This window comes from Girardinichthys multiradiatus, chromosome 5, assembly GCF_021462225.1.
Source record: "Girardinichthys multiradiatus isolate DD_20200921_A chromosome 5, DD_fGirMul_XY1, whole genome shotgun sequence".
Classification (NCBI taxonomy): Eukaryota; Metazoa; Chordata; class Actinopteri; order Cyprinodontiformes; family Goodeidae; genus Girardinichthys; species Girardinichthys multiradiatus.
The window spans coordinates 27,435,841-27,447,207 of record NC_061798.1 but is presented as its reverse complement, the minus strand read 5'-3'; the positions used below and the strand labels follow the sequence as shown (position 1 = coordinate 27,447,207).

Sequence of the window (11,367 nt, the reverse complement as noted above, 5' to 3'; positions counted from 1 at the left end):
TTGGTGGACACAGCAAACATCTGGAAGAAGGTGGTCTGGACGGATGAGACCAGAAGTGAACTTCCTGCTCTACATGAAAAATGTTTTACTATTGCTGCGGTAAAACATGGCAGTGGCAGCAACATGCTCTTGGTATAGAGATGAGGGGAAGAGGAATGAAGCCAAATACAGGGTAATCCTGGAACAAAACCATTTTTGAGGCTGTAAAAGACTTGGAACTGGGATGAAGGTTCCCTTTCCAGGAAGACAATGATTCTAAACCTACAATCATAAAATGGTCTCTAGATATCTGAAACTGCTAGAAATATCCCAAAAGACTTGCAGCTGGAACTGCTGCAAAACAGGGTTCTATCATTTTTCTGCCATCTCACAATTAAGCACTCCTTCATGTGTGTCTAGTAAAATCCCAACAAAATACTTTGAAATTTGTAGGTGTAATGAGACAAAATGTGAGCAAGTTTAAGGGTTTTGAAACCTAGCGCATGAACAAATGTATAATTTCATTAGGTGAGATATGTCAGATTTTATCGTACACGGTCTGCTCGTTTATAAACTAAATACTCTGGACATTCTCTGCCTTTAAACAATCCGTATTGCTCAGTGACCTAATGTACCCAGAGCAGCTGTGTAAGGGTGCTTAGCAGCTAGAGCTGAAGGACAAGTCAATGCTTAGTTTGATTTGTGAACTATTACATATGAAACATGAGCATTTGTTAAAGGGTACAATGCTAACATCACTATCTCATGTGTAGTTTAGCTTTTTACATTTTGGTCCAAGATGAACAAAAAACAGTAGAACATTGTGTTGGATACAATGAGAACAGATATTTTGTGAACTCATTTATTTAAAAGAAATACAACCAACTTTGTCACCAACATCACTTTTGAGCCCTCCTAATAATGCAAAAGTAAAACCAAAACCACACATTTAAGAAAAGAACAATCCTCGCAACGAGCTGAAGCATTATCAATGTATCACAATGATGCAGTCGAGTGAAGGGATTTACATGTTTTAAAAAGGTAAGCCAAATGTTACATCTGGGAAAGGTACAACAATGTGTTGCATCACGATGTCCTTCATTCGTTCAAACAAACTCAGTATGAACTAAAATAAAAAAGGAAGTCTGTTTTATTGAAGCTAAGAATCAGATACGTTGAGAAGCGTATATCGCAGCTTTGCAGCCCAGCTGGATTGCATTTTTTAGTAGCCAGTATCCAGGTAGCTGAAAAAACACAAACAAAAAACAACACACTTTTAAGTATTAAATACTGCACAGCTTATACTAATATTTGAGATTTTTATTTAAAACACATATGGGTTGATGATCCAATTATGTAAATTTCATTGAGTGGCCTGATATTGTATCTGATGCGAACATTAGAAATACACTTACTGATTCAGCATCATGCTCCAATCCTATATCGTGATGGTCCATCTCATCATCTCTAAATTCCTTTATTACCTATTGAAATTAACCACATATTAGCACTTTTTACATCATTTCTTGACACAAACTACTAATATGTCTCATTTGTTGATTAAAAAAAATGTGTCTCATCAGACCAAAAGACATGTTTCTTGGTAAACTGAAACATATAAATCAGTCACAGAAAATAATGTTATTTGCTCAGACAGAAAATAACAGAGTGTACGATATTCTTAATGGGAAATATCCGTACAGGTTTATCTAACAGCAGCAATGATAAGCCTGCTTCTCTAATTTAAAAGGGGACATACGCAAAATCCACTTTTTTAGCCCTTAAATACATTTTGTTGTGTACTTGGAGTACAGAAAAAGTTGCATGTAGTTTCTCCAGGTGCTGCGTAGACAGCTTTATATTATGTTTGGGTCATTTTTTTCAATGCGTTCAGTTTTCTCTATTATGTCACAGTATTTGCTGTGGAACAGCTAAACAAGGTCATGGACTTCCAGCTAACTAATTTCGGGTATCAGCCGTTTTAACTTCTCGCTCCGATTTTGTAGTCCAAGCTCAAGTATGCTGAAGCTGCTAGCAGATTAGTCCTAATGTTCAGTTGTTGGGTGTATTAACCCACACAATTAATATACCGTCCCCCAGCATCAGAACCTCTATGAAGTGCCTGGTTAAATTTTTTTTTATTTATGGAAATGTCCCCACATCAGTGGTGAAATTACTATTTCCCCCACTTCAAGGACAAGTGCCTTCAGCAAACTCCACCAGTATCAAGAAGGATTTGCTAAAAGACTTCATCTGATTAAGGGGTCAGTTACTTCAGACTATGGAAACAACGGACACAGCAAAGCGTTAAGCTGCAAATAACGCTAAAATGACAACAAAATTTGTTTTAGACATGAATTTACTGTGTGTTGATGTGACCTCCTGGCCATTGTTTTGATAGCGGTAGCAACGTGCCTTCTCGGCAGAGCTTGTGACTCTGGGTCAGACTGAGACTTGAACATGCAAGGTTGGATGGACAAGTTTTCTGTTGCTGTCCTTTTTTAATCAATTTGGGAATAAAAATTTTCTGCGCAGCTAGATAATTGTTCTGTTATCAAACTACAAAAATGGCCGAGCGGGGTGAAGTGGAATGCTCTTTGACCTTGAGAGGGGAGGGGTGTGAAGTGCCTCAGTAGCATTTAAATAGACCGCACCAAGACGAGTTGGTCTCAGACGCACTTCAGACGAGCCTGTGGAGCTACAATAACAAGAAATTCAGACCAAAGCATTGCAGTTCCACGTTATATAGACCACAGCTGAATGATTTAGGTGTGAAAAGGAAGGATTTAAGACCATAATATGTCCCCTTTAAAGTAAATTCTAGATCCCAAGGGGTTTGCTAAGGGGTGTACACATGAGTAACCGTTTCATTGACTTGAACAATCCTACAAATGTGTCTACAGTTTGATATGATATTAACAACCAGGATTCTCCTTTTAATCAGTGGCTCACAGCTCATAACAGTCCTACTGAAACCGACTTGGACTCAAAGAAGAGTCATTTTATTTGATGCTGTTGTTGTCAGCAAAGGTGGCGCAACCAGTTATTAGGTGAACAACTTCTAACATTCGAAGAGCTTTATTTTACTTTTAGACTATTCCTGATCTTGGTAACATAAACCTTGTAAGAATAAAGTATTACCAGAATAAGTGTCATCATTGAGCCTGATCATTGGTTTCAGTCAGTGTGCATGTGTGTTCATTTGTGGGGGCGGCTTGGTCAAGTCCTTTTGGTTTTACGAAAAACAGATTCTGAACATTTGCAGTGTGGCACCCACTTGTAACAGTTCAGTGTATCTCTCCGGATCGCTCTCCATCAGAGCTCTGATCTGGCTGTTATAGTGCTCAGAGATGCTCTCCTCTAAAACAACCCGGCCAGGTTCCAGAGAGGCAGCAGAGCTGTGGGTCGAACTCTGTTTTCAGCAAGGATTTCATTGAATTTTGCTAAGTGTTTCCTTTCTTGATCCCACATTTGCTAATAAACAAATGAAAAAAAAAAAACAGATAGTTGATATATTACACACACACATACAACAGTGTCTCAGTGAAGATGTAGAGCTGAGCCTGTACAGGTCCTTCTCAAGAAATTAGCATATTGTGATAAAGTTCATTATTTTCCATAATGTCATGATGAAAATTTAACATTCATATATTTTAGATTCATTGCACACTCACTGAAATATTTCAGGTCTTTTATTGTCTTAATACAGATTATTTTGGCATACAGCTAATGAAAACCCAAAATTCCTATCTCACAAAATTAGCATATTATTAAAAGGGTCTCTAAACGAGCTATGAACCTAATCATCTGAATCAACGAGTTAACTCTAAACACCTGCAGAAGATTCCTGAGGCCTTTAAAACTCCCAGCCTGGTTCATCACTCAAAACCCAATCATGGGTAAGACTGCTGACCTGACTGCTGTCCAGAAGGCCACTATTGACACCCTCAAGCAAGAGGGTAAGACACAGAAAGAAATTTCTGAACGAATAGGCTGTTCCCAGAGTGCTGTATCAAGGCACCTCAGTGGGAAGTCTGTGGGAAGGAAAAAGTGTGGCAGAAAACGCTGCACAACGAGAAGAGGTGACCGGACCCTGAGAAGATTGTGAGAAGAGGCCGATTCCAGACCTTGGGGGACTTGCGGAAGCAGTGGACTGAGTCTGGAGTAGAAACATCCAGAGCCACCGTGCACAGGCGTGTGCAGGAAATGGGCTACAGGTGCCGCTTCCCCAGACCTGGGCTACAGAGAAGCAGCACTGGACTGTTGCTCAGTGGTCCAAGTACTTTTTTCGGATGAAAGCAAATTCTGCACGTCATTCGGAAATCAAGGTACCAGAGTCTGGAGGAAGACTGGGGAGAAGGAAATGCCAAATTCCAGAAGTCCAGTGTCAAGTACCCACAGTCAGTGATGGTCGGGGTGCCGTGTCAGCTGCTGGTGTTGGTCCACTGTGTTTTATCAAGGGCAGGTCAATGCAGCTAGCTATCAGGAGATTTTGGAGCACTTCATGCTTCCATCTGCTGAAAAGCTTATGGAGATGAAGATTTCATTTTTCAGCACGACCTGGCACCTGCTCACAGTGCCAAAACCACTGGTAATGGTTTACTGACCATGGTATCACTGTGCTCAATTGGCCTGCCAACTCTCCTGACCTGAACCCCATAGAGAATCTGTGGGATATTGTGAAGAGAACGTTGAGAGACTCAAGACCCAACACTCTGGATGAGCTAAAGGCCGCTATCGAAGCATCCTGGGCCTCCATAAGACCTCAGTGCCACAGGCTGATTGCCTCCATGCCACGCCGCATTGAAGCAGTCATTTCTGCAAAAGGATTCCCGACCAAGTATTGAGTGCATAACTGTACATGATTATTTGAAGGTTGACGTTTTTGTATTAAAAACACTTTTCTTTTATTGGTCGGATGAAATATGCTAATTTGTGAGATAGGAATTTGGGTTTTCATGAGCTGTATGCCAAATCATCCGTATTAAGACAATAAAAGACCTGAAATATTTCAGTTAGTGTGCAATGAATCTAAAATATATGAATGTTAAATTTTCATCATGACATTATGGAAAATAATGAACTTTATCACAATATGCTAATTTTTTGAGAAGGACCTGTATGTCATTATGACTCTCTGTGCCCAAAATAAACACGAAATCCCAGCCTAGAAGTGCATGTAAACAAATGAGAGCAAGCACAGCTGACATATTGCCTTTTTAGAATCTGAGCCAAATAAAAGGAGGAAAGCCGAGCTTACAAGCGTTTACAATGCAGCTAAAGATACTGCTTCTTTGCAATGCAAAGCAATGTGATAAGAGTAAATCTAAAGTAGGGCTGCACAATTTTAGAAAATCCTGTGGTGACGATATTGTTGGTAAATATTTCAACGACAGTATCATTTATAATCAATACACATTTTCCCAGACCTTCGGGTTATCGTCATCACGGTGATCTGTGACCTACATGGAAACTTCATTCAAAAGGCCGAATATTTCAATGCTAAGCAAAGTGTAAATGCATGACGCGTAGATGACATAAGAAGCCAAGGACCACAGGGCTTAATGACTTCAGACCCGTCGCCCTGACCTCTGTGGTGATGAAGTCCTTTGAGCGCCTTGTGCTCTCACACCTAAAAGACATCACCGACCCCCTCCTTGACCCCCTGCAGTTTGCCTACAGAGCCAACAGGTCTGTAGATGATGCAGTCAACCTAGCCCTTCACTTCATCCTCCGGCACCTGGACTCCACAGGAACCTACGCCAGGATCCTGTTTGTGGATTTCAGCTCTGCCTTCAACACCATCGTCCCAGTTCTGCTACAGGAGAAGCTCTCCCAGCTGAGTGTGCCCGACTCCACCTGCAGGTGGATTACTGACTTCCTGTCTGACAGGAAGCAGCGCGTGAGGCTGGGGAAGCACGTCTCTGACTCCCTGACCATCAGCACCGGTTCCCCCCAAGGCTGTGTTCTCTCTCCTCTGCTCTTCTCCCTGTACACCAACAGCTGCACCTCCAGTCACCAGTCTGTCAAGCTTCTGAAGTTTGCGGACGACACCACCCTGATCGGACTCATCTCTGATGGTGACGAGTCCGCGTACAGATGGGAGGTGGACCATCTGTTGGACTGGTGTAGCCAGAACAACCTTGAGCTCAACGCTCTAAAGACAGTGGAGATGGTTGTGAACTTCAGGCAGAACCCAGCCCCACCTGCCCCCATCACCCTCTGTGACTCCACAATTGACACTGTGGAATCTTTCCGCTTCCTGGGAACCATCATCTCCCAGGATCTCAAGTGGGAGCCAAACATCAGCTCCCTCATCAAGAAAGCCCAGCAGAGGATGTTCTTCCTGCGGCAGCTGAAGAAATTCAACCTGCCAAAGACTATGATGGTGCACTTCTACACAGCCATCATTGAGTCCATCCTCACCTCCTCCATCACCATCTGGTACGCCGCTGCTACAGCCAAGGATAAGGGCAGGCTGCGGCCTGTCATTCGGTCTGCTGAGAAGGTGATTGGCTGCAGTCTACTGTCGCTCCAGGAACTGTACACCTCCAGGACCCTGAAGCGGGCAGGGAAGATTCTGGCTGATCCCTCCCACCCTGGTCACAGACTCTTTGAGACTCTCCCCTCTGGCAGGAGGCTGCGGTCCATCCGGACCAAAACCTCACGTCACAAGAACAGTTTCTTCCCATCTGCCACCAGCCTGGTTAACAAAGCCCAGAAACCACACTGACACTCTCCCTTTTCCCCCACACCCCCCCCTTTTTTTGCTGACAGGACACCTGTAACCTGCAACTCTATGTGTTACATTAACGCTCAGCTTGGACTCCTGCTTTACTTGCACAATGATCACCTGCACTGTTGTATTGCTCTTGCATCTTATACTGCTCTATATTTACTCTCACTCACTTAAAACTGTGCACGTATATTTATATTATATTGTAGATATGTTTATACTGTTTAATTTGTACTGTATTGCACCGACTACGCCAAAACAAATTCCTTGTATGTCCAAAAACGTACTTGGCAATAAAGCTTTTCTGATTCTGATAGCTGATCTGCCTGAAACCAAGTAGAAGATTTTTTTTTTATTAAATCAACCAATGTTTTTAAGTACATATTTAATAAAAAATTAAAAAAACAACAACAGAAGATCTGATACAGGAAACATTATTAATCACGTACTGAAAAATAATGCAAGATGAGTCTCCTTGTGTTTTAGGCTGAATATTTTCAGTCGCTGTTTTTGACAGTGAAATTGTAATAAAATGATTATTAGGTCAATTAACAAATATTCATTATAACCAATCAATTTAGCAGTTATAGTGATTTGGGGTCATAACCTTTTACAGGTTTCAATATAAATCGATGACAGGAATTTTAGCTTTTAAAACGCTTTAAAAGGTCTTAATTTTTGACCTACATACATGATCTCGGTGCCATCTCAAATATATTTTGAGGCTCTTACTCAGACAGCGCATTTGAATGTTCAGCTCACGTACCTGGTTTTGGACGGAATGGGGCTGTGTCATGTTTACCTGGATGAGAGGTCCGGTCCTGGATCGACCCAACACTGCCATCTGCCCGGCATAGATGCGGTTAGCACCGTATTCACCCGCGTGGTCCACGCGCAGCATCCGGTGCATCATGTCCTTCTCCTCCGCATCGCGCGGCGGAGGAATAACACTGTAGGCACGAGAGCTGTTCTGGAGCAGGCCTACGTAAACATTGTAATATTAACAAGAGCAGGTTGAGGGATTCGTCCATTGATGGGGGTGTGTCTCTACGGAGCCCGCGAGGGGACACGGGGGATTTTTTTTTTCTTTTTTCTTTCGCGCCCCCACGCATTACTTTTGCGTTCGCTCGCAAAAGTTGTTAATCACCTTGAGAAAGCTGTGCATTTTGGAACAGCAGCACACAAACACTAATATGGCATTGGTATGGTTTGTCATATGAAGGTTAACACGCAGTCAAAAGTGGCGTGCAAAAAAAAAAAAAAAAAAAAAAAGTACACATCATGCAGCAGCAATAAGCAAATAAAGTGTCACAGATGTGGTTTCGTGCAGTATTATTGTTCAGAGTTCAGTAGTTTCGACAGCTTGTGGATAATAACTGTCTTTAAGTCTGATTGAAGATCCTTTTATTTAAGGCAGATTTCAAAATAAAACTCAATAAATCTCAAAAACGGGCCTCCCACAAAGTATTGCGTGGGAACGCAAAAGAAAGAAAAAAAAAATCCCCCATGTCCCCTCGCGGGCTCCGTACCGAATAAATATATTTCAGTGATATCTAACAAATGATGTTGCTTTAATGCATGCATGATCCAACTTGATAAGAAAATCTCGTCATGCCTAACTGACAGTTACATCAGGGCAACCTTAGGTAAGTGTTTTTAGCATTTTAGCTTCACGCTGATAAACCAACAGCTCACCTGTGCATCTTAAACTCTGTCTGATCATCGCTGGTCTGACACACTGAGGCCAGGCACAGAGGGCTCTGTGTGCTGCTCTTTGCATTATAGTTACCCAAGGATTAACTGCTACCGTTAGGAAAGAAACGTAGAAAAATGCATGCAAGCTGACATTGAGCGTCAGCTGATAAACCAAACGCACACTTATGACGTAACGCGTTTTATAACTACGCCCTTTTAGGGCAGGTTGTAGTACCATTTAATTTAAGAACCCTTAGAACTGTTTCCCGTTTAGGGCTTCAGCCTTTGTTTTATAATAAATCACATTGTAAACCTGATTTTATTCAAGTTTATTTCTCAGACAGGGATTATAATTATGGAATCAACTAATCAGATTTCTTAAGCAAGGTTCAAATGATGACTCAAATGAAAACTGACCAGAGGCAAATATACCCACAAGCTGTTTGCCTCACAGTGTATGTTGAAATAATTTATCTTGACTTTAGAATTGACACAGAAAGTCCTCTTCCAACAAAACCTGAAAATGTGACTGCTTGGACAGCAGTAGCTCGCTGAATGAATTTGGCGATAATATTTCATATGTACAAACACAATGTACATTTTATTTTTTCTTGCTTCAAACAATGTATATATATATATATATATATATATATATATATATATATATATATATATATATATATCAATTACAATTTAAACAAACATTATACAAACATTTCTAAGTAAATGTTTGTATAATGTAAACATTTCAACATTTATAAGTAAAACTAAAAAAATTGAATCTGTCAATAACAAGCAATCACGTGCAAAGCATTAACATTTAGTGCCGCTATACTTTTTGAATGCCAGGTAGCACTTTATAAAGGTTCATGACGCGTTGAAACGCCAGGTTTTATAAGAAGTGAGGTGGAAAGCACGTGATTAATGTATAAATGGCTTTCCATACTTTCTTTTCGTGAGGCGCTTCAAGTCTTGAAGGCTGGAAGGCCTCAGTGCCATCACCTTAATCTTTAGTTCCGCCAAAGATTCTCCATCAGATTCAAGTCAAGACTCTTGGTGGGCTGCTCCAAAATGAAAATGTTGCTTCAAGTCAGAGGAAATGTTATTACAAATCTAATAAAGAAATACCACTTTAAACCTTTATCTGCCAGGGTTATTCATAACTATGGGCGGAACTTTAACTCTGCATTTCTGCATTTTTTTGCATCTAGTTTGTACAAATGAAACAATACAAATGATACATTTAAAGTAACAAAATGAAAGAACATATCCTAACTTCTTGGATGAATTGACTCCCTGTAATTGGGGCAAAACAATCTCAAATCAACATACGGCAATACCGGGTTTACTGATGATGCCCATGCATACATTGTGTAAAAAAAATGCTTAGATTAAGCGTTTTGACAGAATTTCTTGGCTTTCATGGCCCTTTTGTAATACCCAAAAAGCAATTTTAAAGTCATTAGTTGTAATGACTGTGCAGCATTTGTGATTAAATGCATTAAAATGATAAGACCTTGTGTTTTGGTGTAGAAATATGCCTAATATTGGTTGTATTACTTTTAAAATGGTATTTGTATGAAAAGTTAAAAGGGTATGTGTCCCTCATATATTTCTTCTGTTATACTTTAGATCATCAGGCAAGTTTTAATATTTGCAGTATGTTTTGGATAGCTTATTCAAATTAATAAATGAAATCGTCATTTATATTGTATATTTACTTAGGTCATCTTTGTCCAAAATTAAAAAGAGTTTAATGATCTAAAACATATTTTAAGTGTGACAAACGAGCACAATGGAAAAAAACAAATCTTTAAGAAGGGGAAACTTGTCACAACAGAGCACCTCATCTTTAATAAGGTACTTTCTTTTCAGTCAGAATTTAGAAAGTTCCTGAAAACAATGGCACACATTTTTATTGTCCTAATTTCTTTTTTTTTTATAATTTCTTCTACAGGTCTGTGAGCATCTTGTACTGGAATCATCATCTGGATCGCACGTGATTAATTATATTGAGCAAAACAACATTGGGAAAAGGCCCATTAAGGGTCAGTGTTTCTGTTTCAAATTAAATCATTTTAATATCAGAAAATTATAATCTGAGTGAGTGCCAATTGCAGTTTTCACATGAATTCATTTATTAATGGAAAAAAGATATTCCAAACCAAGATGGCCCTGTGTGATAAACATATTGTCCCCTAAAAGCTAAAAGCTGACTGTGTCAACCATGTCAACAGGAGGTACCATCATAAATGAGCCTCACTGCTTGGTTTTCCGCATTAATGGTCTGTTTCAATGGAAATGCCCCATCATCTCAGTTGGATTTGAGTCTGGACTTTGACTAGACCACTCCAAAACGTCATTCTGTGTTTTTTGAGCCACTCAGAGGTTGACTTACTGGTGGGTTTTGGATCATTGTCCTGGTGCATAACGTAAGTGCTTGAGCTAAAAGTAACAAAGTGATTGTTCCTGATTGTTCCTTCCAGCATGTTTGAGTATTTCTGAAATGCTGTTAGTTTTACGCCACATATAATAGAAACACAGCTTCTAAAAATTTACACTTGTTATATTTCACCAAACGCCTTGAGAATCATCAAGATGTGTTTCTGGATTGTGAGATGGGTTTTTATGTTCCTTTCAGTCAGCAATGGTTTTGGCTTTGCTGACCGAATGCACACTATATATTGTTCTAGTCAGTAAGACATGTTATTATTTCAAGAGAAGTTCAGGTTTTTTGAAGTTCAATTTCGTTAAAATATTTAATACATGTTTAGTCATTCTAAACTCAGATTAGAAAAACAATTCTGCAGCAGATGAACCATCTGGACCAGATTAACGTGGGACCCAGCTCACGTAGGGGACTAATTATTGCCTGGTGTGGGCCAGATCATTAGTCAGTGGTGGTCTACATCTGGTCTAGTTGTGGTTGACATCAGATTTCCACATTGGTAAAGGCT

At 40.1% G+C, this 11,367-nt stretch overlaps 1 protein-coding gene across 1 annotated transcript; it reads right to left on the bottom strand.

Moving 5' to 3' along the window:
- Window positions 1–805: 805 nt before the first annotated feature.
- coq7 (coenzyme Q7 homolog, ubiquinone (yeast)) lies at window positions 806–8,607 on the bottom strand. The gene is given in 6 exon segments (XM_047364626.1): window positions 806–1,223; window positions 1,395–1,463; window positions 3,257–3,348; window positions 3,351–3,453; window positions 7,518–7,696; window positions 8,411–8,607. Coding segments are annotated over 6 exon segments (606 nt in total). The 5' UTR covers window positions 8,496–8,607; the 3' UTR covers window positions 806–1,145.
- Window positions 8,608–11,367: the final 2,760 nt, after the last annotated feature.